Raw genomic sequence first — 27,600 nt, 5'->3', positions numbered from 1 at the left:
GGAACTCACAAAGATCCACCTGCTTCTGCCTCCTGAGTGCTGGGACTAAAGGCGTGCTCCACCTCCACTCAGCTAATTTCTTAGCAGTTCATTGCCAAGCTGTACAAGGTCTTTGCAGTTGTACAGTGTGGCCCTGCCTGCACACCGTGTCCTCAGGTTACAGTAGTATTGTTCTCTAAGAACAATGTCCTATACTGAAATCATGCACCTTCTACATGCTCTCGTTCCAGAGTGCTGGCCTTTTCCTCATCCCCCATCACTTCTGTTGCTGTTAAGATCGATGGAGCTAATGTAGGCCAGGCTGCTCACGTGTCTGGTCCTATCTTCATACTGAAGTGGAACCCCAAAAACTACAGTAATGGGACACACACTATAGAAGTATCCGTGCAGGTAAATTGTTGTTTTTAGTTTGTTCTGTTATTGCATGGGCTCTCACCACAGTGAACTCTTGATTTGGGTTTTATTGCTAGTCAGTCGGTAGTAAACAAATTCGATAAGCAGTAAATAAAGTTTGAACACAGAATATTTAGCATGCTCTTTTGGAAGTTACATTTTATGTATTTATTTTCTGTGTCCGGGCAGGGAGAACTACAAGCACCATGATGCAAGTGTGGGGGTTAGAGGACAGTTTGGTGGGGGCGGGGGTCTGTTCTCCTTTAAATACACCATACAGTCATGGGAATTTACCTCAGATTTAGGCTTGGTGGCAAGCACCTTTACCCATTGAGCCATCTCATTGGCCCCAAGTTTTCTTGTCCTTTGTGATCTGCCTTTATCCCTAGGCAATCACGGATATCTATTTTCAATCTTACATGCATGACTTAAAAAAATTAATCTGCTAAAACCTGGTTAGGTGGCACATATATATATAATCCTAACTACTCGGGAGACTGAGGGAAGAGGACCATGAGTTTGAGGTCAGCCCAGGTAATATGGTAAGTGCTATGCCCAGATCCGCAAAGTCCCCCAGAAACCAACAAGGAGTCTGAGTGCCGTACGTAAAAGCAATGAGCCTTTATTTTATACAAGTTTGCAAACTCAGTCTCTCTGTATGTCCAACGTTTTGGAATAATCAGAGAGCCCCGAGGTCAGTTAGAGTTGAGTTTTTATAGTAGTAAAAGTGGAGGTGAGGGACTTCTAAGGTTCAGGACCCCTGATTGGCTGACATTTGTCTAGGGGTGTCCTGGTGAGTGTGCTGGCAGGTGATCCTAGGGTTGGAACTTTAGGCATTTCCTTTGGATGGTCTGTTCTTGGATGGTGCTCAGGTAATCTCAGTTTGTGGTTCTTCCTGCAACCAGGTATTGCTTCAGGGTAAACTACTGAGACTCAGGCCTCCTTTAAACTTACCTTGGCTAGGTCGTACACTGGCAGGTGATAATGGTTGGGTAAAGAACTTTCTTTGGGTGGTCTGTTTCTATTAAGCTTATCATGGCTGGCTCCTACAGTGAGATACTATCTCAAAAGAATTCAATCTACTGATTGATTATTGAACAGGTAACTTGGTTCTTCCACTCATTAATGTTAAAGTTCTGTCCAATTTAAATACATCATATTAGATAGGTATGGTTGTATGAACACATGTGTACATGCGTGTTTGTTTGCATGTGTGTGTGTATGTGTGCACATATGTGTGCACGCATATGCATTTGGTTGATTCAACTCAGAATCCAAACAAGGCTTACATAACAATTAGCTCTGGCTGTCCTGGAACTCTCTCTGTAGATCAGGCTGGCCTCAAACTCAACCACTTGCCCCTGTCCTGACTGCTAGGATTAAAGATGTATAATACCACCACCTGGCAATATCTTCCATTTCTTTTACCATGTAGACCCTCTCCCCACCTCTGCTTTATTGTCCTTTTCATCTTATTTTGTAAATTCTCTCCCATTTTTATACATGTGATCTATGTGTGTATGCAGTATGTATGTGTGCTTATGCATGTCTGTGTATGTGGTTACAGGAACACATGCATATAGGTGTGTATGCATGTGAAGGCCCTTGGTTGATGCTGGGAATCATCCTTATTTGCTCTTCCATTGAAGCGTTAATCTAATTAATCTTTATCAATTAAAAAAACTGGGAGTCAAATATTGGGGTAAGAACCTGAAAGATCAGAGCACTGGGGGCAGCCACCAGTTGCTTCCTGCCTCTTCTATTCTTTTTTAAAATTATTTATTTATTTATTTATTTATTTATTTATTTGTTATGTATACAATATTCTGTCTGTGTGTATGCCTGCAGGCCAGAAGAGGGCACCAGACCTTTGGAAGAGCAGGCAGTGCTCTTAACCTCTGAGCCATCTCTCCAGCCCCTGGCTCTTCTATTCTACAGTCCAAAGGACTGAGATCCCCTCTCAGCCCCATCTTGTCTGTCTACAAACCTCTATGGTCAACTAGTGGCTAGCTCTGCCCTCTGACTCCAAGCAAGCTTTGTCAGAACACAATCAAAATATCATGCAATATTCCATATTATTCAGTGAGGCAGGGTCTTGTAATCAAAGCCAGAGCATGCAGATATGGCTGGTCTGTAGGCGTTTTTTTCTGTCCTGCCTGCCAGCTCCCAAATCATTTTGTGGAGACTTATTATTAATTATGAAAGCTTAGCTGATAGCTTAGATTTGTTTCTAACTAGCTCTTACAGCTTAAATTAACCAATATCTTTTAATCTATATTCTTATATATGGCTCTGTTACCTTTACTCTGTACTGCCCCTGCTGCTTGCTCTGTGTCTCCTGGTATCTCTTCTTGACTCCACCTTCATCTTCTCAGCATTCGCTCTGCCCTGAAAATACTGCCTAGCTATTAAACCAATCACAGTGACATATGTTCACACAGTGTAAAGGAATAGTCCACAACACTGGTCTCCCTAGCCAGCTTGAGTTTCCCACTTACAACTTCTGAGTTTGGAGTTAGAGGCAGGCAGGCCACCATACCCACTTAATTTATATGAGTTTTTGGTATCGGAACTCTTATTTATTTGTTTGTTTGTTTGTTTATTTATTTATTTGTTATGTGGTGTTCTGCCTGCAGGGATACATGCAGGCCAGAAGAGGGCACCAGATCTCATTACAAAAGAGCAGCCAGTGCTCTTAACCTCTGAGCCACCTCTCCAACCCGGTATCTGAACTCCTTTCTTCATACTTGTGCATAAGAACTTCAATCACTGAAGTCCACTTCCCCAACCTCTACTTTATCTTTGGAGGCAGGGTCTCTCACTGAACTGATACAACTAAACTGGCCAGCCAGTGAATTCTGGGACTCAGTCTCTCTTCCTCTTTCCCCTAGGACTGGGGTAACAGATATATGTATTTGTTTATATGTCTGTATGTCTGTATGTGTACCTGTATATTTACAGAAGCTAGAAGAAGGTGTGTCGTTTTTCTCAGAGCTGGTGTTACAGGGCACTTGCCGGACACCAAGCTTGCTATGTGCGGTGGCCTCCAAATCCTGTTCTTCATGACCATGTCATCTCTGCAGCCCATTCCTGGCTTTTTGCGTGGACTCCGGGGATTGAACTTGGGGGTTGCTTCAGCAGCAAGCATTTTACCAACTGAGCCATTATTCTCTTTCTCCCCCTCTTCCTTTTCTTTTCCTCCTTCTTTTATTTAACACGGGCTCTCACTAAATAGGTTCTGACTGGAATTCACTATGTAGGTAGACCAGGCTGGCCTCAAACTCAGAGATCTACCTGCCTCCGCTTCCCAAGTTCTGGGATTAAAGGTGTGCACCACTCTCTTGCTCTTTACTTCTCGTTTCCGTCCTCACTGTCTGAGCTCCACCACTGCTTCTCCTCAGTGCAGCCCCTCAACCCCACCTCCTTCAGATTCAGCCTTCAGGTTTAGTGTGGGAAGACAAGGTGGTCCTCAAGCCCAGGAAATAGGTGTCTAATCAGAACATGCACCTACTGTATGCCTACAAGTTGCTTCCTGGCTGTGTTTGTAACTAGGATTCTGCTGGAAGAAGTAAGACTGTTCACCACATATTTTCTGTTAAAGAGAATACGCATCTCAAATTTGATCCTTTGGCATCATTTATTCTCCTCACTGACCACTACATTGTGGTAAGTAAAGTCAATAAAATGTTACTTGTGTGTGAGTGTTTGTTTTAATGGATATGGTAAATGCAGAGTTCTAAATAATACAGTTATAAACCTTATAAAACAAAGTTTACTGTTTATCTATAAGAATACAATGTTTTGTGTGTATGTGATAGGGATGTATGTACCGTGGCATGTGTGTGGAGGTCAAAGGACAGCCCACTGGAGTTGGTTCTCTCCTTCCACCACATGGACCATCCCAGGACTGAATTCAGGTCATCAAGCTTGTTGGGAAGTGACTGTACTGCTGAGCCATCTCACCAAGATCTCACCTAGCCAGGCGTTTCTTTTCTTTTCTTCCTTTTGATAAAGATTTACCTATTTTTTATGTGTATGAGTATTTTGTCTACATGTATGTTTGTGTACCAAATGCATGCCTGGTTTCCTTGGAGGTCAGAAGAGGGCATCAGATCCTCTGGAACTGGCATTTTGGATGGTTGTAATGCTGGGAATCAAACCTGGATCCTGTGGAAGAACAGCCAGTGAGTGCTCTTAACTGCTGAGCCATCTCTTTAGCCCTCAAGAACTTCTTTTGGTTATTTTCTTATATTAGTTTGTGTGGAAGTGTGTGCATATTTATTCTTTATTGATTTTTGAGGCAAAGTATTACTGTGTTTTTCAGGGTAGCCTTGGATATTTGAAATCAAGCAATCCTCCTGCCTCAGCTTCCTGAGTACATGGATTATACGAGTGCACATCACTGTGGCTGACTATTATTTCACAGTCCGTGAAATCTTCCTTGTCATGAACATTAACACAACGCACACACACACACAATAATACAGAGTAAACTATTGAGGATAATTGAAACCTTCCTTAATTTTACTTCCCCCAAATAGCTTAGGGTATACACTTACATGCATAATATTTAAATAATTTGCTTTTTTTCAATTTGCTTTTATTACATGCATAATTATGCTTTTTGAAAAAAATGAATAATGGGTATTTCATTTCATCATTACAATTTTTGGATGGTGGTTTCTTCATTAATTTAAAGTTTTTGTTTTATATTCTTTTTGTTTTTTCAAGATAGGGTTTCTCTGTGTAGCCCCAGCTGTCCTGGAACTCACTTTGTACATCATCACTGTGAATTCAGAGATCCATCTGCCTTTGCCTCCCTAGTGCTGGGATCAAAGGCGTGTGGGGCCGCTGCCTCCACCGTCCCAACTAATCTTAAGTTTTATTTGGGAGATTTTCTTTCTTTCTTTTGTTTTTTCAAGACAGAGTTTCAGCCGGGCAGTGGTGGCATAGGCCTTTAATCCTAGCACTCGGGAGGCAAAGGCAGGCAGATCTCTGTGAGTTCGAGGCCAGCCTGGTCTACAAGAGCTAGTTCCATGCAACAGAGTAAACAAATGGAAAATAAACCAACCGAATTAAAAATGAAAAAAAAAAGAGCTAGTTCCAGGACAGGCTCCAAAGCTAGAGAGACCCTGTCTCAAAAAACAGAGAGAGAGAGAGAGAGAGAGAGAGAGAGAGAGAGAGAGAGAGAGAGAGAGAAAGTGCATTTTTTGCTTATTTATCCCTGTGGTATACAATTTACCCTGCCCCATATCCAACTTTAAATAACCAGATTACTCTTCAGGTACAATGAACCTCTAATATTGGTTCAAGTAAATTGAGAAAAAGCAATACTAAGCAGTTCATGATATTATCAGTTAATCGGATATTTCGTTCTCTTTAGCCACATTTTTTATTACAGAGTATTTTGTTGTTGATGTTAAAAACAAAACCCTGTTTCCCCTTCTTCACACACTTCAAATACCAAATGTGTGGGGCTTTCTGGCTTAAATAGTTCTCTAGTTCTCCACGGATACTGATTGGGGTGTTCTAGAATTTAACTCAATTCTCATAACGACTGCCAAGAAATAGCATAGATCCCACAGGCTAAGGGCTCAGCCCTCCTTCTTCCCTCCCTCCCTCCCTCCCTCCTCACAGCAATCAGGTCCAGAATGTCCCATGCTTCAGATGGACTAGCTGTAAACTGGAGGTTCCTAAGACTTCTTTCTTGGGATTAGTAATTTTCTAGAAAGGCTCACAGAACTCAGGAAGACAGTTTCCTTACTATTACTGGTTTATTATTTAAGGATAAAACTCAGTGTCAGCCCGATAGAAGAGAGGCAGGGAAGAGGCTTGAATGTAAATGCCCACGTCCTACGAGGCCCACGCCACTCCCGTCCCAGCACTCCTGCTATTTACTAGAGTCGTCTCTGGAACCCTTCAGCCAGGGTTTCCAAGCAAGTTTCACTGTGTAGGCCTGGTTGGTTAAATTATTGGCCCTTAGTGAGGAATTCGATGCCCTTTCCCCTGGAGAACAAAGGGGGATGGTATAAGGACACAGTGCCAGCCCTCGGCGCTTAGCTGATCCATCTAGCAACTTTAGCCCCCTATCCTTGGTGGTTTTCTAAAGCCTCTTATTAATCACAGGTGACATTCCTTCTGCTCATCACCCCAGAGCTGTCTGAGGAACCGGGGGCCACAACCAAGTATTTTATGAGGAAGTATTCTACTATTTCCTGTTATCATTTATAAAATTATAAAGGTCTTAGGAGTTATTGGCAAGACATTTATAGATTAAAATACGCATTTCTTATTATGTCATTTACATTTTTGTTAATGAAGTCAGCTTAAAAGCCTTGCCTGGAGTTGTGCCAGCATACCTGTTCACATCAATGTCTCTTTCTCTGCAGGCCCGAGTCCTGTTTGTGTTGATTGTGCTGACCCAGCTCACCATTCTGATTACATTTAGATATCTAGCATATCCAGAGCTTAAAGGTCAGTAGTCGTGATTCCCTTTGTTCTCAGAGGACTTGAAAGTATCCCATAATACCCTCATTGTTAGCAAAGATACAAAGCAGTGTGATCTGTCTTCGTTGTATTCTGGGAGGTGCATTCTTCAGATGACTATTATTTTTTCTCTAATATTTATCTTGAAAAATAATTCTTTCCCTCCCCAGTATATGGCAATAAAATGTGATTTAATCAAAATATGGCAAATTCACAATATAACTCAAAACGGCCAACTTTTAATTTAAGTAATTGTTTTTTTTATAAATAGCTATTTAATGTAAGTTTATGTTTGAAATACCTTTGAATAAAAAAATTTAATTCAAATAATTAAAAATAAGGCACTAATATAACCCGGAAGAATTTGGCTGGGCATAGTGCACATGCTTTTAATCCCAGAACTCAGGAGACAGAGGTATTATGAATCTCCATGAATTCAAGGCCAGCTGGGGCCACACAGTGACATTCTGTCTCAAAAATTGGAGAGGGGGTAAAATTTAAGTGGTGCATGTGTAATCCTGAATGACACTCCGATCAGGCTATGGAGTCACTATGAGGGTGACTGCCTGTGGTGTTCACCTCTCCTGAGAGATGTCTTTCCCTGTACTGTCTCTGTAATACAGTGATGAATAATGAGAATTAATTGATCATTATTAATACAGTTAGAAGAAAGTAAATTTTCAAATGAGGACAGTGAGCCAGAAAGTCCCACATCCTAACCAGATTTTTCCCCTTCTCTTCTTAACCATTTCCTCCCTGTTGAGAGGCTATGACTGGAGGAAGTGGTCTGATGTTATAATTGTCTCATCTCAGACTTGTTAAGGGTGATTACCTGTGTCTGTCGTTTTTAACACCCATCCTAAATAACATGTATGCTAACACCTACCTTGATGCCTTGAGCATAGCAGATGCATGTCATCCTTGTTAAGGAAGTCATGGAGATTCAACATGCCACCAGGCTGTGTGTCATGTGCATAGAATCCCAGCACAAGAGAGGTAAAGACAGGAGGATCTAGAGTTAGAGGCCAGTCTCAAGACAGGAGAAACATTTTGTGTGCCTCCTTGGTACCTGCCATAATTGTTGCTTCCTTCTTCCTAGATACTATGCTGTCAGTAGTGCTGGGCAACAGCACTGGAGAGTGTGCCTTTAGAGACTCTTGGGAGCCTCCCAGGAGAGTGTTTAAACAAAAGAGCCATTTGTGCTTCCACTCTTGCTTTTCCTAGTGAAACTGTTTATAAACATGTTCCTATCAAAGCCCTAACGCTGGTTATTGGTTTACAGAGCTGAAACATGGAGCTGCAGCTAGCTAACCTTTCCCCCAGTTTCCAGCTGTTTTCATCCTTTACTGCGAACTTTACTGGCCCTGTCCTGCTTCTGCCTAGGCTGCAGTGCGAGGGTGGCGGACAGCAGCATTTTTGTCCTCCTTGCATTCTTTTTTTTTTTTTTTTTTGGTTTTTCGAGACAGGGTTTCTCTGTGGCTTTGGAGCCTGTCCTGGAACTAGCTCTTGTAGACCAGGCTGGTCTCGAACTCACAGAGATCCGCCTGCCTCTGCCTCCCGAGTGCTGGGATTAAAGGCTCCTTGCATTCTTGATGACTTAGTCTGGCTCAAGCAAGGTGTGCTGTGGCTCATGATGTCATCCTACCACCCAAGAGGCTAAGGCAGGAAGATTGCCATGAACACAGGGATGTCCTGGGCTACATAGTGAGTTTGGGGCCAGACCGTGATACAGAGTAAGAATCTCAAAACAACAACAAAACAAAACAAAAAACGAAAGGAAAAAAAAATAATCACCTAAGGACATTAAAAATATAGATTCCTGAGCCGGGCGGTGGTGGCGCACGCCTTTAATCCCAGCACTCTGGAGGCAGAGGCAGACGGATCTCTGTGAGTTCGAGGCCAGCCTGGTCTACAAGAGCTAGTTCCAGGACAGGCTCTAAAAAAGCTGCAGAGAAACCCTGTCTCGAAAAACCAAAAAAAAAAAAAAAAAAAAAAAAAGAAAAAGAAAAATATAGATTCCTAGGTCAATTTAACCTAACTGGATTGGAGTATGAAAATCTACTCTTTTTTCTTTTTGGTTTGGTTTTTCGAGACAGGGTTTCTCTGTGGCTTTGGAGCCTGTCCTGGAACTAGCTCTTGTAGACCAGGCTGGTGTCGAACTCACAGAGATCTGCCTGCCTCTGCCTCCCGAGTGCTGGGATTAAAGGCGTGCGCCACCACCGCCCGGCTGAAAATCTACTCTTAAGTGCTTAGGTGATTCTGAAGCAACCAGGCTTAGAGAGTACTATTTTATGTCACATCCAAAAGAGAGAAGCAAGAGCTGGCCTTTGGACTAGCATTCATAGAGCTTTTCTGTTAACATTTAAATCTTGGAGGGTTAAGGTTGCATTACTAATTTTAAAATAGAATTAAAATTACATATCAGCATGTTCTTCCTGACTGATTTATTACCTTAATAGCTACAACCCACCTTCTCAGTTATCTGGCTTAAAATAAATATGTTCCTTTGAAGATACAAGGGATCTATGAGTATAGTGGAATATTATTAGGAATTATTTCATTAACTTCTTTTTCTACCAGTTGTGTTTGGTCCTATTCTAGGTCTCAGGGATATCCAACCTCTGGTTACTGGAGGGGTGATGGTGGTGGGGGAACTGGGAGGAGTAGAGAGACGGGAAACTGCAGTCAGGCTGTAATATATGAATAATATATGGCTAATTATATATGAATAAAAAAGATACAAAGAATCTAGTTTCAAAGTATTTGGACAGAACTATCACCACATTTTTAAAGTAAAGATGTATAATGGTTTGTTGGGCCCTAAATAACAGCATACCATAGTTGGCCTAAACCACAGCAAAATCATTTTCTCAAAATTCTATAGCTAAAAGTCCAAGACCAAGACTACCCACCCTGGGAGGGAGGGCTTTTCTTCTTGCCTTGTGAACGGCTTCCTTCTTCCCTCTGTGTCCTTCCATGAGTCGTCCCTAGGTCCGTATTGTCTGTCCACTGATGGGGAGGGCTCTGTGAAGTGAGAATGCATCATATACAGGGAAAATACTTATATTTGATATAGCTTTTAGAAGTCTGTGCACTGCTTAAATACTGAATCCTATGGAAAAGAGTCATGGCTTGATTGATCATCCTCTGAACATGGCAAAATCTTTCAGATCTACCTGAGGATAAAAGAGTATAGTGTAGACATCTGGCAAGTGTGTCTGTCATTTAAACTCAAAATCTATATGAGAATTCAATATATTATAGTATATATAATTAGGTATTCCCTTCTACGTGTCTGTCTGACCTACAACAAAGCCACTTTTGAGCTTTCTGCCGTCTGTGATTCTGTGTATGTTGGCTCCCCAGGGTTCTGAGTTTTAGAAAATCTAAAGAAGGAAATCTTCTAGAAAAGGTTTAGAGAAATTAACTTTGCATGTGCTTACCAGGTTTTTAATTCTTTTCTTCTGTTTAGAACCTCTGGGATTTGCAAATATGACCGCATTTTCCCTTCATATCTTGAGCAAAATTAACATCTTCTACTACTCTGTATTGCTGCTGACTTTATACACAGTGCTTGGTAAGTAAAGGATAAACTCCAAGATTGTAAAGAATTCTGCTAAAGAATATACTGAGAATTTTGTCAATAAAATAATTTATATTCCAGGTATAACAAATGGCATATGAGTTCCTCATAAATCATTTTCTGGGACTAAACCTCTGAAACTGTAAACCACCCCATTAAATGTTTTCCTTTATAAAAATTGCTCTAATAAAGGTGTCTCTTCACAGTAATAGAAGTCCCAACTAAGACATAAAGAAATATAAATGAAATTTAAAGCAAAAAATATATATAAATAAAAACCAGCTATTTTCTCTACACTTTTCTGGATTATGAAATCCTATCAGTCTATGATATACTTGAAACAGGCATGTGGCTTGTAAATTCTGGAAAGTATATCATGCTCATAAGGTTTTTAACATTCTGTTGTCTAAGTTTGGCTGTCCTTGAACTCACTCTGTAGAACAGACTGGCCCCAAACCCAGAGATCTGCCAGCCTCTGCCTCCCAAGAGCTGGGATTAAAGGAGTGCACCACCACGGCAGGCTCTAAGCTTTTCTTTAATTCCTTTTCACAAATCAGAAATTTAGCTGGGTGGGAATTTTCTCTGAGGTCACCACTCCCTTTATTCCATTTCTTAATCCATTTATCTCCTTAAACACAGGATTTAGCTCTATTCCACATCCTGGTGCCCCTTTTCTCAATCTGTATGTTTTGTATTTTTATTTGCTCAGCTTGCTCCTTTTCATTATAACTTTATCAGAGTTAACACTAATAACCACATGACAGTCTATCCTAGGCTGTTTTGAGATTTCCCTCTGCCAATGGAATTAATTAACTCTTGCCTCAGGCAGATTTTCCAGACAAAGGCAAAGAGCAGCCACATTCTTTACCCAAATATCACAAGAACAATCTCTAGGCTACATATTAACATTCTTCTCCTCTGAAACCTCTTGATCCAGGCACCCACAGTTCAAACCACACTCAGCACCACTGTCTTCCATATTCCTACTAGGATGGCCCATTAAACAGCACTTAAAGCATCTGCTTTCCTAGCCCAAATTCCCCAAGTCCATATTCCTCCAAACAAAACCATGGCCAGGCCTATCACAGCAGTACTCCACTCCTGGTGCCAACTTCTGTCTTAGCTAGGGTTTCTGTTGCTGTGAAGAGACACCAGGACCACAGCAACTCTTTTAAAGGAAAACATTTAATGGGGAGGCTTACAGTTCCAGAGGATTAGTCCATTATCATCATGGTGCAACGTGACAATGTGCAGACAGACATGGTGCTGGAGCTGAGAGTCCTACATCTTGATCAGCGGACAACAGGAAGTGGTCTGCCTCACTGGGCATGGCTTAAGCATATACAAGTCCTCAAAGCCCACATTCACAGTGACACACTTGTTTTCAACAAAACCATATCTACCTACCTAACAAGGCTATACCTCCTAATAGTGCCATTTCCTTAAAAGGCCATTTTCTCTCAAATCTTCACATTTTATCTTCTATGCATGTTTATATGTGTGGGCACATGTGCCACAGTGTGCATTTAGCAGTCAGAGAATAACTTGCAAGAGTCAGTTCTCTCCCTTCCATTATGTGGGTCACAGGAACTGAACTCAGGTGGTCAGGCTTAGTGACAGGTGCCCTAACCCACTAAGCGACCACACTGGCCGAGACCCATAGATTTGTTTGTTTGTTTGTTTTTTCGAGACAGGGTTTCTGTGTATAGCCCTGGATGTCCTGGAACTCGCTTTGTAGACCAGGCTGTCCTCAAACTCACGGAGATCTGTCTCCTGAGTTCTGGGATTAAAGCGTATACCACCATGCCTGGAAAGACTCATAGTTTTTTAATCTCCTGCTTTTCTGCCCATTCCTCTGTCAGGACCATGGTTTGTTGGTGAAATAATTGATGGCAAACTGGGTTGCTGCTTTTCGTTTGGGATATTTGTTGATGGACATTTCCTGCAAGGTGGTCTAACATTTATAAGTGGAATTATGCAGGTAAGAAATCCCTAGAACATCCTGGCCTTGCTGAACTAACTGTCTGACAGGGATCTCCGATTACCATGCGTCATTGCTCCTACTTTCCAGCAGGACAGTCTAATCTCCAAAGCTTTGCTCACTTCCTGTTTTCTCCCTCTTTTATAATATCTACATTTGCTTTTAGACAAAAAGCCACAAAGTAGCTGTAAACATTTAGAATACATTCTGCCCATTCAGGGTTCTTCTTATTTGTTTCATTGTGCTTTCTTTTGGGGGGGCTAGGCTGAGTAAAGGTCTCTCCATAGTCCTGGCTGTCCTGGAACTTGCTTTGTAGAGAAGGCTACCTTGAATTTACAGAGATCCACCAGGACCTCTGTGGGTTTGAGCATTGGTCTGGGACATCAAATGGAATAGGCAGAAACCTGGAACCCCTGCAGGTCTGAGTGTGAGTCTGGGACCTCTGAGGAAGTGAGCAGGTCCTCTGTGGGTTTGGGCACACCTGAGCCTGGGATCTCCTAGGCAGTAGACTGGAACCAGAAACCTTTCCAGGTCCAACTCCAACCCAGGGACGACTTCTTCTTCTTCTTCTTCTTCTTCTTCTTCTTCTTCTTCTTCTTCTTCTTCTTCTTCTTCTTCTTCTTCTTCTTCTTCTTCTTCTTCTTCTTCTTCTCTTCTTCTTCTTCTTCTTCTTCTTCTTCTTCTTCTTCTTCTTCTTCTTCTTCTTCTTCTTCTTCTTCTTCTTCTTCTTCTTCTCCTTTTCCTCCTCCTCCTCCTCCTCCCCCCGCCCCTCCCCCATCTCCTCCTCCTCCTCCCCTCCCCCTCCCCCATCTCCTCCTCCTCCTCCTCCTTCTCCTCCCCCCTCCCCCTCCCCCATCTCCTCCTCCTCTTCCTCCTCCTTTTTTGGTTTTTTGAGACAGGGTTTCTCTGTAGCTTTGGAGCCTGTCCTGGAACTAGCTCTTGTAGACCAGGCTGACCGCAAACTCACAGATATCTACCTGCCTCTGCCTCCCGAGTGCTGGAATTAAAGGCAGGCACCACCACTGCCTGGCCAACCCAGGGACTTCTGCAGGAGGGAATCCAGACCATGATTTACAAAAACAGATAAAAGCCAGCAACCTAGGCCAAAGTAGGCCTAAGACAGAAAACTCCAAGGGAGCAGAGCAAAGCACAGGTGCACTGAACTATCTCCAGTAACAGGAGTAACGGGGCAACTAGAACTGGGACACTGACTCTACCACGAGGAACAACCGTCTGAGCTTTGGATTCACTGGCACATAGAAGATTATTCAACAGAATCTCAGACAGCCCCAACCACACCTATTACAGGAAAAGATGAGTAGAAAAGGTAAGATCACACGCTACACCACAAAGAGCAACACAACACCAGTAAAACCTAATGACCCTACAACAGCAAGACCTGAACAACCAAATATGGATGAACCAGAAGAAAATGATCTAAAAAATAACTTCAAGAGAATGTTTGAAGTTCTTAAAGATGAAATGAGAAATTCCCTTAAAGAAACGGAGGAAAAGACAAACAACAAATTGGAAGACATCAGCAAACCACTTAAAGAAAACCAAGAAAAAGAAATCAAACATATAAAAGAAACTATCCAGGACTTGAAAACTGAAATAGAAACAATAAAGAAAACATAAGCTGAAGGAATTATAGAAACAGAAATCATGAGAAAAAGATCAGGAACCACAAATGCAAGCATGACCAGCAGAATACAAGAAATGGAAGAGAGAATCTCAAGAGCTGAAGATACAATAGAGGAAATAGATTCATCAGTTAAAGAAAACATTAAATCTAACAAAAGCTTAACTCAAAATATCCATGAAGCCAGGCGGTGGTGGCGCACGCCTTTAATCCCAGCACTCGGGAGGCAGAGGCAGGTGGATCTCTGAGTTCGAGGCCAGCCTGGTCTACAAGAGCTAGTTCCAGGACAGGTTCTAGAAACTACAGGGAAACCCTGCCTCGAAAAAAAAATAAAGAAAAAAAATCCATGAAATATGGGACACCATGAAAAGACCAAATCTTAGAATAATAGGTATAGAAGAAGGAGAAGAAGTTCAACTCAAAGGCACAGAAAATTTATTTAACAAAATCATAGAAGAAAACTTTCTCTACCTAAAGAAAGATATGACTATGAAGATACAAGAAGCTTACAGAACACCAAATAGATTGGATCAAAAAAGAAGTCCTCTCACCACATAATAATCAAAACATTAAACATACAGAGTAAAGAAAGAATATTAAGAGCTGCAAAGGAAAAAGGCCAAGTAACATATAAAGGTAGACTTATCAGAATTACACCTGACTTCTCAGTGGAGACGATGAAAGCCAGAAGGTCATAGTCAAGCATTATGCAGACATTAAGAGACCACGGATGCCAGCCCAGACTACTATAACCAGCAAAATTGTCGATCACCATAGAAGGACAAAACAAGATATTCCATGGCAAATCTAGATTTCACCAATACCTAGCCACAAACCCAGCCCTACACAAAATACTAGAAGAAAAACTCCAACCCAAGGAAGATGGCTACACCAACAAAAACACAGACAATTGATGATCTCATAACAGCAGATCCCAAAGAAGAAAAAAATGCACAAATTAACATCACCAATGATGAAAACTAAATTAACAAGAGATAGCAACCACTGGTTATCAATATCCCTTAATGTAAATGGACTCGACTCACCTATAAAAAGGCACAGACTAACAGATTGGATATGAAAACAGAATCCATCCTTCTTCTGCATACAACAAACGCATCTCAACCTCAAAGACAGACATTGTCTCAGAGTAAAGGGTTGGCAAAAAATATACCAATCAAATGGACCTAAGAAACAAGTGGGTGTAGCTATCCTAATATCTAACAAAATATACTTCAAGCTAAAATCAGTCAAAAGGGACAAAGAAGGTCGTTTCATATTAGTCATAGGAAAAATCTATTAAGAGGAAATTTCAATACTGAACATCTATGCCCCCAATACAAGGGCACCCTCATATGTCAAAGAAATACTTCTAAAGCTTAAATCATATATTAAACCCCACACACTAATAGTGGGAGACTTCAACACTCCCCTCTCACCACTGGACAAGTCAATCAGACAAAAAATGAATGGATAAATAAGAGAACTAACAGATGTTATGACTCAAATGGACTTAACAGACATCTGTAGAATATTCCATCCAAACAGAAAAGAATATACCTTCTTTTCAGCACCTCATGGAACCTTCTCAAAAATTGACCACATACTTGGTAACAAAACAAACCTCAACAAATACAAAAAAAATGGAATAACCCAATGTACCTTATCAGATCCCCATGGTTTAAAACTAGAAGTCAATAGCAATACTAATTCCAGAAAACCCACAAACATATGGAAATTAGACAATGCTCACCTGAATCATCAATGGGTCAAGGAAGAAATAAAGGGGGAAATTAAAAACTTCCTAAAATTCAATGAAAATGACCACACAACATACCCAAATTTATGGAACACAATGAAAGCAGTGTTAAGAGGCAAGGTCATAGCACTAAATGCCTACCTGAAGAAGCTGGAAAAATCCCACACTAGTGAATTAACAGAACATTTGAAAACTTTAGAGCAAAAAGAATCAAACTCATCTAAGAGAACTAGATGGAAGGAAATAATCAAATTGAGAGCTGAAATCAACAAAACAGAAACAAAGAAAACAATACAAAGAATCAATGAGACAAAGAGTTGGTTTCATCGAGAAAATCAACAAAATAGACAAACCTTTATCTAAACTAACCAAAAGGCAGAGAGAGAATATCCAAATTAACAAAATCAGAAATGAAAAGGGGGACATAACAACAGACATGGAGGAAATACAGAGGATCATCAGGTCATATTTTGAAAACCTGTACTCCACAAAATTGGAAAACTTAAAGGAAATGGACAACTTTCTGGATAAATATCACTTACCAAAATTAAATCAAGACCAGATAAGCAAATTAAAAAGACCTATAACTGTTGAAGAAATAGAAACAGTCATCAAAAGTCTCCCAACCAAAAGAAGCCCAGGACCAGATGGTTTCAGCTCAGAATTCTACAAGACTTTCAAAGAAGAACTAATACCAATACTCCTGAAATTATTCCACACAATAGAAACAGAGGGAACATTGCCAAACTCTTTTTATGAGGCTACTATTACCCTGATACCAAAACCACAGAAAGACATTACTAAGAAAGAGAATTACAGACCAATCTCACTCATGAACATTGATGCAAAAATACTAATTAAAATACTGGCAAATCGAATCCAAGAACACATCAGAACCATCATCCACCATGATCAAGTTGGCTTCATCCCACAGATGCAGGAATAGTTCAACATATGAAAATCTGTCAACGTAATCCACCATATAAACAAGCTGAAAAATAAAAACCACATGATCATCTCATTAGATGCCGAAAAAGCTTTTGACAAAATACAACATCCCTTCATGATAAAGGTATTGGAGAGAGAAGGGATACAAGGAACATACCTAAACATAAGGCAATTTTCAGCAAGCCAACAGCCAACATCACACTAAATGGAGAGAAACTCCCAGTGATTCCACTGAAATCAGGAACAAGACAAGGTTGTCCACTCTCTCCATATCTATTCAATATAGTTCTTGAGGTCCTAGCTAGAGCAATAAGACACCAAAGGGAGATCAAGGGGATACAAATTGGAAAAGAAGAAGTCAAACTCTCACTGTTTGCTGATGATATGATAGTTTACATAAGTGATCCCAAAAATTCTACCAAGGAACTTCTACAACTCATACTTTCAGCAATGTAGCAGGATACAAGATTAAGTAAAAAAAAAATATCAGCAGCCCTCCTTTACACAGATAATGAAAGGGCTGGGGAAGAAATCAGAGAATCAACACCCTTCACAATAGCCACAAATAGCATAAAATATCTCTAACCAAATAAGTGGAAGACTTGTATGACAAGAACTTTAAATCTTTGAAGAAAGAAATTGAAGAAGACACCAAAAAGTGGAAAGATCTCCCATCCTCCTGGGTAGGCAGAATTAACAGAGCAAAAATGGCAATCTTACCAAAAACAATCTACAGATTCAATGCAATGCCCATCAAAATCCCAGCAAAATTCTTCAAAGACCTTGAAAAAACAGTACTCAACTTCATACAGAAAAGCAAAAAGAGCCGGGCGGTGGTGGCGCACGCCTTTAATCCCAGCACTCGGGAGGCAGAGGCAGGCGGATCTCTGTGAGTTCGAGGCCAGCCTGGTCTACAAGAACTAGTTCCAGGACAGGCTCTAAAAAAGCTGCAGAGAAACCCTGTCTTGAAAAACCAAAAAAAAGAAAAAAGAAAAAAAAAGAAAAGCAAAAAGCCAGGATAGCCAAAACAATCCTGTACAATAAAAGAACTTCTGTACTCAGAATGCAACCTCAATACTGATCCCTAAGTCCTCCTTTCACGCTGCCAACTGAGTATATACTCTGCTGTGTGCCTGTGCAGACTACTCAGTTCAGTTCCAATGTAAACACTATTGTGTGTGTGTGTGTGCACATAGAGCATACACTCTGCTGTGTGCCTGTGCAGACTACTCAGTTCAGTTCCAATGTAAACACTATTGTGCGTGTGTGTGTGCACATAGAGTATACACTCTGCTGTGTGCCTGTGCAGAATACTCAGTTCAGTTCCAATGTAAACACTATTGTGTATCTACTCATGGTGTATATCTATATCACAGTATATCTGTATTACAATAGGAGTATCAACATAAGTGATACCTTTAATTAAACAAGATGACTGGCAAATACACTGTTAGCTAAAGGTCAGCTGTTCTCTTACAAGCAGGTACGATCAATGCATTAAAAATCAGACATATAAGAGCTGGGACATAGCTCAGGAGTAGAGTGCTTGCCTAGTGTTTGCAAGTCCCCGAGTTCCATCCCCATCACCCCATCCTCCAAGAAAAAGCAGTTGGACACCTAACTAAAGATCTATTAGTAGAAGCTACTATAATGAGACTAGACCCCTCGTAGGGCGTGGTGGTAAGCTAATGTTCTGTCTCTTTTTCTCTAGCTGGCATTTTTTAACATCCCCTTGATGGCTTACATATGTTGGAGCTTGCTGCAGCGGTCCTTTGGTTACAGCTTCAGGTCTCATCTCCACCAAGGGAAACATTGGAAGATTATATCCATTTACCTGCTTATGCTTCTCCTGTACATGTGGCAGGTTTATTCTTGCTACTTTCTTCATGTGACTTACGGCACTCTAGCCTTTTTCCTCTCCCCTCTGCGGACCTGGCTGACATTGCTGACACCTGTACTCATTCGTTATGTGTGGACATTGAACTCCACTGAACTTGGAACATTCATAGTGCAGTTAAAAAGCCATCTGAGCTCCTGAAGTCCATGGCTTACAGCTGGCAGCCTGGCAAAAGTCCAGTCTTCACATTTGTAGCCCAGATCTCTGCCCCAGTGGCAGACGGAAAGCTGGTGTCAGCGGGTGAGCGTCAGGAAGCCATCAGTCCTTAGCATCTGGATGGTGGAGGCGTTAACTACTGAACCGTGCAGTGTGGACTGCAGAAACACCTAACAATTGATTCTTTCTTCCTCGGGAGGCAAAGAGCCCTGATCAAGGAGATTCCCAGAGTGGGGGGGTCTCTGTTACTCGAATACCTCAGCACTGCTGTATTTGTTAGGGTCATCCTGTGAAAAGTATCCAGCCCAAGCCTGGAATTCAGCAGCTGTCCAGGGTGCCATTTTACGCCTAGCGAACCTGTGGAGACTTGGGCTGGACCTTGACTACTCTTGAAATTTTACTTCCCAGCCTGTTTTCCCATGGATTATGAGCTTTCTGCTTCCTTAGTCGGGGCCATTTTCAACTAATTGAATAAATGAATGAATGATAAATATCACAAATGTCTGGTTGAAAAAAAATAGCTCAGTGGTTAAGAGCATGTACTTCACCTTTAGAGGACCTGAGTTCGATTCCCAGAAACTGTGTCAAGTGACTCATAACTCCCTATAACTCTAATTCCAGGCCAGAGCCTTTGTAGGCACTTGGATTCATTTGTGCACAGATATACACATAATTTAAAAATAATAAAAGATAATTTTTTTTCGAAACAGGGTTTCTCTGTGACTTTGGAGCCTGTCCTGGATCTAGCTCTTGTAGACCAGGCTGGCCTCAAACTCACAGAGATCCGCCTACCTCTGCCTCCCAAGTGCTGGGATTAAAGGCGAGCACCACCACCGCCCGGCCAAAAGGATAAATATTAAAAGAAAGAAATATCGAGGCTGGAAAAATAGCTCAGTGATTAAGAGAATTGGCTGTTCTTCCAGAGGTCCCAGGTTCAATTCCTAGCACCCAAATGGCAACTCACAACTATCTGTAACTCCAGGGGATCTGACACCTTCACACAGACACACTTGCAGACAAAACACCAATGCACATAAAAAAAATTTAAAAAGAAATGTCACAAGCAGACCTTCATTGAGAACCAAAGGCCTGGTGTCTGGGGCTTGGAGAGTCATCACGGGGTTGCTATAGACATACTTTGCAGGCAAAAAAACTCAAGACACATGAAAAAAAAAAAGAAGAACAGGTGTCCAGTAGGTCAGAAGACGCAAGGCTGGGACTTTAGGAGGTGGGGCGATGGAGGGGGTCAGGGCCAGACACCTGCTTCGGAATTCAAGTCTGGAAGTCTGCTGGCCAGCAGAAGCCCAGGAGGCGTGGCTCGGTCTCTAGGGAGAGAGAGGGAGGCGGTTTGCGGAGCTGTGGGCGGGTTTCCAGGAGGGAGAGGGGGGCGGGCTAAGGAGCTGTGGGCGGGCTGCGGAGCTGTGGGCGGGTCTCCAGGAGGGAGAGGAGGGCGGGCTGAGGAGCTGTGGGCGGGTCTCCAGGAGGGAGAGGGGGGCGGGCTAAGGAGCTGTGGGCGGGCTGCGGAGCTGTGGGCGGGTCTCCAGGAGGGAGGGGGGCGGGCTGCGGAGCTGTGGGCGGGTCTCCAGGAGGGAGGGGGGCGGGTTGCAGAGCTGTGGGCGGGTCTCCAGGAGGGAGGGAGGGCGGGCTGCGGAGCTGTGGGCGGGTCTCCAGGAGGGAGGGAGGGCGGGCTGCGGAGCTGTGGGCGGGTCTCCAGGAGGGAGGGGGGCGGGTTGCAGAGCTGTGGGCGGGTCTCCAGGAGGGAGGGAGGGCGGGCTGCGGAGCTGTGGGCGGGTCTCCAGGAGGGAGAGGAGGCGCGGCCTGATCGCTTGGTCGGGCAGGGGTAGGCGGGTCTCTAGGCGGGCGAAGGCGTAAACTGGTGGCTCGCTTGTCCGGGAAGGCGGGGTCGCGTCACTGGGGAGGAAGGGGCGGGGCGCGATATGTGTTGCCGGAAGCGAGAGGTGTTTTTGGCACCGGAAATACAGCGACCGGGGCTCAATGGCTTAAGTGTCCTGGCTAGTACCTGAGTCAGGCTGTGATGGCGAGCTCGGCAGCCGCAGCCCCTTTCCTTGCTCCGCCTCTGGAGCAGCTCCGGCACTTAGCAGCGGAGCTGCGGTCGCTTCTGCCTCTAGTGCGGGGTGAGTTGTGGGAATCTGAGGCCCGGGGCTCCTGAGGGCGGTCGGGCGTCAAGTCAGGGCTCCGCTCATCTGTGTTTTGCTTTCCGGGTGGTCCGGCCTCCCACGCTACACCCTCAAGTCGGCGAAGCCCAGGAGACAACCGAGGAATTTAATCGAGAGATGTTTTGGAGAAGACTTAGTGAGTGTCTCTGCCGCTGCAGACTCTTTCCTCATCTCTCCCTGCATCCCCTTTCCCCTCTCCTGTCCCCGGAGGAGATGACAATCCTCCCGCTTCTCATCCTTTCTGCTACTCATCCTCGGCACTTGTGGCTGAAGTATAAAACGATTTCTGGAGTTGTTTTGGAGCTGTTTATGATGATAAGGGTGGAGAAGGGACGCGTTAAAAAAGTCTTTAAAAGTCCGTGTAGCAGCTGCAGCTTTAACCTTTTAACACTAACTTTGGCATCCGCCGCCTCTGCCACCCCCAGATGAGGCAGCAGTGAACGTGTCAGAGGAAGCCAAGATTCTGACCATACTGTTTTCCCGACTTCCACTGCCATCTCCACGGGTGAGCTTTATTTCCTGGAATTGTGCTGCTTCTAGTTTTCCTCTCTCCTTCTACACTCAAGTCACATTTATTTTATCCATTTATCAAATGAGATTATAGTTCTTGCCGCACGGGATTATTGTGAGGATCAGATAGCCAAGTGCGTAGTAGGGTAGAAAGGTCTTATAAATTCAGCCTGAAACTCAGTCGGGTTAGTTCCTGGTAATTTTAAAAGCCCTATTTTGATTTATAGCTATTTCTCATACACAGTCCCCATCTGGCAGATGAGCAAGACTCGGGTCAAGATTAATAAATGAAGGAGGTGGAGTTAAAAGTCTATGAAGCGGTGGTGGCGCATGCCTTTAATCCCAGCACTCGGTAGGCAGAGGCAGGCGAATCTCTGAGTTCGAGGCCAGCTTGGTTTACAAGAGCTAGTTCCAGGACAGGCTCCAAAGCTACAGAGAAACCCTGTCTCGGAAAAGCAAAACAAACAAACAAACAAAAAATAAAAACAAACAAACAATCTACAAAGACTTCAAACAATACCTGTTACATAAAACCCTTTGGTATTAAATCGTTCGTTTACCTATTTATTTAATTACTAATATGTGGTTATTATAAAGTTCAAAAGATAACCAAAGTGCACTGAAATACATATCTTCCCACCTCAGTCCATCCTTCTGTCTCGTTCCCATTTCTTTCTGTATTATAGATACTTTTGTGCATAGATACATCTCTCTGTGTGTGTGTTTCTTTTCACACAATGCAATGATTAGATACTATCAACATTGTTCTAGACCTTCCAAAAATTAATGTAACTTAGAAGTTGTTTCTTAGTGGCACATAAAATATTGCCCAGTTTTGTAATGCTTGATATGAAGTAGAGTGAGTATAGCCATAACGTAAATAGAACTTGGGTGGGGGGGACTTTTAAACTGCTCCTCACTTGCACCTATTGTAAATGGCTATAAAATTGTCAGATGTAATCTCTGTGTACATGTGTGTCAATAGAAGAAAATTCCAGAGGTGAAATTACAGGAACAAAGAATTAATGCATTTTAAATAATCCTTTATTATGTAACTAAAAGTAAAGGTAGTTATTAATTAGCTGTCATCAGGAATTTCCCATGCCACGTTTTCCTAGAGCTCCATGAACTGCAGAGTAGGTTGTCTTATTTAAGTTTTTATTTTTATTTCATGTCTAGGAGTATTTTGTCTGTATGTATGTGTACATGAATTGTATGCTTGGTGCCAGTGGAGGGCAGAATAAGGCACTGGCTCTCCTGGGACTGGAGTTAAAGATGGTTGTGAGCTGTTAAATGGGTGCTGACTCATAGCAGGCTTTCCGAAGACACTTGATCATACTTTATAGATGTTTGATTTCTTCATTAGTGAATGGGCTGGCAGCATTGGTATTGAGCATTTGCTCTATTCATTCTGAATTCGTCCATCACCTCCTAGGAAAGCCAGAGGATCTGTGAGCAAATCCATGCTGCCATCGAGGAAATTATCGCAGTATATTATTCACTTCCTAAGGATCAGGGTAAGTCACCGTATGCACAGTAGTGTTGCATTTATAGGCTAGGCCTTTAAGGTAGTAGACTATATTATATATATCCTGGTGTTGCATATTAATATACAAACTGTATTGGTCAATATGTAAGCATTATTATATTATTATTATATATTTATGTGTAAGCATATTATACATGTCTGTTTTTCTTCAATTTTGAGCATGTGGCTTTCCCCCGTAAAATAGTCAAAGGTAATTTTATAATGTGAGTGACTTCTGTAGCGCTCCGTGTGCCACAGTACAGATGCTATACACATGTAATTTTCCATTGTTACTGCCTTGCCTGATTCTTTAGAAAGTGTGTGTGTGTGTGTGTGTGTGTAGAAACACATGGGGATGTGCTCTCTCTATTGTGTGTGTGCGTGCGCACGCGTGTGTGTGTGTGTGTGTGTGTGTGTGTGTGTGTGTGTGTGTAGAACACATGGGGATTCGAGGCCAGCCTGGTCTACAAGAGCTAGTTCCAGGACAGGCTCTAAAAAAGCTGCAGAGAAACCCTGTCTCAAAACCAAAAAAAAAAAAAGAAAAAAAAGAAAAAAAAAAGAAACACATGGGGATGTGCTCTCTCATTCTATTGTGTGTGTGCGTGTGTGTGTGTAGAAACACATGGGGATGTGCTCTCTCATTCTATTGTGTGTGTGTGTATGTGTGTGTGTGTTTCTGTAGAAACACATGGGGATGTGCTCTCTCGTTCTATTGTGAGTTCCTGGGATTAAACTCAGATAATCAGGCTTGTGCAGTAAGTTCTTTTACCTACTGAGCCACCTCAACCAGTTACTTTAAAAAGTTATTTATTTGATGGGTATGGGTGTTTTGCCTGCATGTATGTCTGTGTAGCACTTCATGTCTGATCCTTGCCGAGGTCAGAAGGAGGTGTTGGATCCCCTGGAACTGAAGTTACAGACAGTGTGGGTTTGGAAATTGAACCTGGTCCTCCAGGAGAGCAGCCAGTGCTCTTTCTTACATGCTGAACCATGTCTTCAGCCCTCAACTGACCCCTTATAAAAAGCATTCATTATTTCTGTCTGTGTGTGTATTCAGGTGCTCATGCATGTGTATATGAGTATATGCGGAGGCCCGCACATGCATGTGTATATGAGTACATGCGGAGACCAGCACATGCATGTGTATATGAGTACATGCGGAGGCCCGCACCTTGTGTTTTTGAGAGAGTCGTCATTGGAGCTCTCTGATGTCCCAGAGAGCCTCCTACCCCTGCTTTGTCGCACTGGCATTCATTATAGGAACGCTCATGTAGGTTCTGGGAACTAAACTCAAGTGTCACTTTATCAAATAGGCTGCCTTCTCAGCCCCTAATTCACTTTCTTTCCAGTGCATTCTGACTATTGTATATGCTTGCTGTATCTCACCTCATGTGAAACGACCAGGCTATTTACTGTTTGGGTTTTGCCACAGGAATCACCCTGAGGAAGCTGGTGCGGAGTGCTACTCTGGACATTGTGGATGGCATGGCTCAGCTCCTGGAAGTGCTTGTCTCTCCATCTCCAAGGTAGTGGTGCCAGTGTGGGATGACAGCTAATGGACTTCCTTGACTCGGGGAGGAAAAATTGACCCTAATAACAAAGTCATATATTGTCCCTCATGGCAGACAATATATAAACAGGAAGGAGTGTTATAGGAGACAGGAACCTTGGTTATTGATACAGCCTTATTACTTCCTCTTTCCAGCACTGAGAACAGTGACCTTATTTCCTGCAATAGTGTCTCGGTAGCATGCCAACAGGTGCCTGAGATTCCAAAAGGTGGGTAGAAGAGAGCTGTTAGCTGATGGCCAAAGTAGAGAGGCCTCTCATGTCCAGCTTCCAGCTTTGCCTAACATAAGTAATTTAATTTCTATGAAGATTTAAGTGAAATAATATGTAGTTTATTATCATCGATATTAATTGACCTTAGTACTTTTTGGCATTCCTTGTACTGGTTTTTTTTTTTTTGCTTCAGTTTGGTTTTGTTAGTGCTGGGATTGGGCTCAGGGCATGCCAGCTAAGTGCTCTACCTCTGAGCACTACCCCTTACGTTCAGAGTGCTCCTCCTGCTGTGGCTGTCTCCTGTCGAACACACACAGTTTGCTCTCCTTCTCCTGCCCCAGGTGCAGCATCGGGGAGCACACCGGAAGAGTTAAAAAGCAGAGTCAGGGGCTGGAGAGATGGCTCAGAGGTTAAGAGCATTGCCTGCTCTTCCAAAGGTCCTGAGTTCAATTCCCAGCAACCACATGGTGGCTCACAACCGTCTGCAGGCATACACAGACAGAATATTGTATACATAATAAATAAATAATTTTTTTTTTTTGAGACAGGGTTTCTCTGCAGCTTTTTTTTTTTTTTAGAGCCTGTCCTGGAACTAGCTCTTGTAGACCAGGCTGGCCTCGAACTCACAGAGATCCGCCTGCCTCTGCCTCCCGAGTGCTGGGATTAAAGGCGTGCGCCACCACCGCCCGGCTAATAAATATTTTTTTTAAAAAAAGCAGAGTCAGGCAGACTTAAGAGTGGTTATCAAGCTCAGAGTGGTTTGATAACCAACACCATGAGACAGTTTTATTTCTTCTGGTGGTGAAATTAAAAAGGCTTTTTAATCCTCTGTCCAGGCAGAGGGTGTAGTAAGAAAAGCTTGACTTTAAAGTGTGTTGTTTGCTCTTTGCAGTCTTACGAGAAAGGCTAGGTTTCTCCTCTGATTCTAGTGCTTTTGATCTTCACCCCTAGATAACAAAGCCGCAGCCCTGCTGACTCTGACAAAGAGTGTGGATTTTGTGAAAGACGCACATGAAGAAATGGAGCAGGTGAGGGCATGCTCCTCTCTTTCCTGGTCACTGAAGAGCAATTTCGTGACCAGTAGATGAGAACTGATCATGAAGACAGGCAGCTCCCCGCAACTTGGCTGAGTATCCCCAGTCTCGCTCCTGTCTTCCATCTCCCACTGGCTTCTGTGTCTTATCTTAGTACCACCCCTCTGTTCCTCGCTGGACAAGGAGAAAGAGTGTGCTTTACAAGTTCTTTCAGTTTTGTAGCTGATAGCAAAGCAGGTGACTGATGGTGGTGGCGTGTTCTCATTTGCATATATGATGATGTGTCTTAGGCTGTAGAAGAATGTGACCCCTACTGTGGCCTCCTGAATGATTCTGAGGACGACTCTGACAGCCACAATGATGAGGATGGTGTAGTAGGGCTTCCAAGCAACCGGGACTCATACTGGTCAGAGGAAGATCAGGAGCTCATAGCCCCGTGCCTTGCATTGGTGAAAGCATCCAGAGCTTCCCTCAAGAAAATCCGGATCTTAGTGGCTGAGAATGGGAAGAAGGATCAGGTGGCCCAGCTGGATGACATCGTGGATATTTGTGATGAGATCAGTCCCAGGTAAGCATGTGTCACACTTGAAAACAGGCCCACTGTGGTCCTAGCTGCTACTGCTCCAGGTTTTCTTCAGCTTTTTATATTTTGAAAAATTTCAAGCCTAAAAAAAATTGAAAAAGTACTTCAGTAAATAGCGCTATATCCTTTTTTTGAATTCTCCTAGTCATCTCTTTTTTCTATATGTTTAATTTCTCGATAAATAGGTACGATATGTTTTTTTCTAAATCATTTAGGACATAAATAACTTTCACCCATAAATATTTTATCAGCAACTTAAGAACATATATTTTTAGAGTTACATTCAAGATATTTAACATTTGATGTAATAATAATACCTAATACTTAGATTTTTCTATATGTCTCATGCTGCATTTGGCATCTGTTTAGCTTCTTGCAAGCTAGAATAGTTTCTGTCCCATCTAGTCTGACTTGACATTGGCATTTCAGAATTACATATTGTAAATACACAAATAAATTTGGACTAATAAGCTTATTTTCTCATAGTAGTAATAAAGTTAAACTTTGGGACAAAAATATGAGAGTATTTTGTACTTCCCTCTATCTCCTGTCGGGGAGCAAATTATATTGGTTTTTCTTCTTGTGGTACTAAATTTGTTCACATGGTTAAAGTAGTGGCCTCTTTAGAAGGGTACCTTTATCTAACGTGCTTTGCTTCCATTGATGAACTCTGCCAGGACCACTTACAAATGGATGGTTTTGAATCCTCTTGTCTTTGACTCAGCTAATCATTCCTCATCCTGTGACCCACAGGCATTTTTACCCCAGCTTCCTAAATAGGATGTGTTTGTTTCAGTAAACGCTGGCTGAATTGCTTCACATTGCAAACCTGCTTACTGAAATTAAGGAACTGGGTTGATTTGTATACTGAAAACAACCACACTGAGCTCTGTACCCCCTTTTTGGTTAATGATTATATTTTCCTTCTGCTCTTAGTGTGGATGATTTAGTTCTGAGCATATATCCACCTGTGTGTCACCTCACTGTGCGGATCAATGTAAGTACTAGCTTTGAATTGGTAGAATTTTTTTAGTCTCTGGTATTCCCTATAAGGTATAGAGCATTTATATCTTTGCCAAGCTTGTATACAGATATAATAGTTTCCCAATTCATATATATATATATATATATATATATATAT

At 42.4% G+C, this 27,600-nt stretch overlaps 2 protein-coding genes across 2 annotated transcripts in view; both read left to right on the top strand.

Annotated features, from left to right (window-relative positions):
* The window catches only part of Tmem62 (transmembrane protein 62), a 32,207-nt gene extending 12,871 nt beyond the window's left edge, over nt 1-19,336 (top strand). The window contains exons 9-14 of the mRNA XM_038331698.2: nt 231-390; nt 3,946-4,059; nt 6,783-6,867; nt 10,352-10,456; nt 12,325-12,443; nt 18,504-19,336. Of these exons, the coding sequence (XP_038187626.1) occupies nt 231-390; nt 3,946-4,059; nt 6,783-6,867; nt 10,352-10,456; nt 12,325-12,443; nt 18,504-18,830 (910 nt within the window). The 3' untranslated portion in view covers nt 18,831-19,336. The remainder of the gene's footprint in view (nt 1-230; nt 391-3,945; nt 4,060-6,782; nt 6,868-10,351; nt 10,457-12,324; nt 12,444-18,503) is intronic.
* Nucleotides 19,337-20,802: 1,466 nt separating this feature from the next.
* Ccndbp1 (cyclin D1 binding protein 1) overlaps nt 20,803-27,600 on the top strand; it is an 8,841-nt gene continuing 2,043 nt past the window's right edge. Inside the window, exons 1-9 of the mRNA XM_038330528.1 lie at nt 20,803-20,980; nt 21,099-21,158; nt 21,448-21,527; nt 22,968-23,049; nt 24,493-24,586; nt 24,766-24,839; nt 25,794-25,870; nt 26,167-26,444; nt 27,396-27,456. Of these exons, the coding sequence (XP_038186456.1) occupies nt 20,881-20,980; nt 21,099-21,158; nt 21,448-21,527; nt 22,968-23,049; nt 24,493-24,586; nt 24,766-24,839; nt 25,794-25,870; nt 26,167-26,444; nt 27,396-27,456 (906 nt within the window). The 5' untranslated portion in view covers nt 20,803-20,880. The remainder of the gene's footprint in view (nt 20,981-21,098; nt 21,159-21,447; nt 21,528-22,967; nt 23,050-24,492; nt 24,587-24,765; nt 24,840-25,793; nt 25,871-26,166; nt 26,445-27,395; nt 27,457-27,600) is intronic.

Source organism: Arvicola amphibius, chromosome 5, assembly GCF_903992535.2.
Source record: "Arvicola amphibius chromosome 5, mArvAmp1.2, whole genome shotgun sequence".
NCBI classification, from domain to species: Eukaryota; Metazoa; Chordata; class Mammalia; order Rodentia; family Cricetidae; genus Arvicola; species Arvicola amphibius.
Note: the sequence above shows the minus strand (reverse complement) of the source record. Positions and strands in the feature narration are given on the sequence as shown.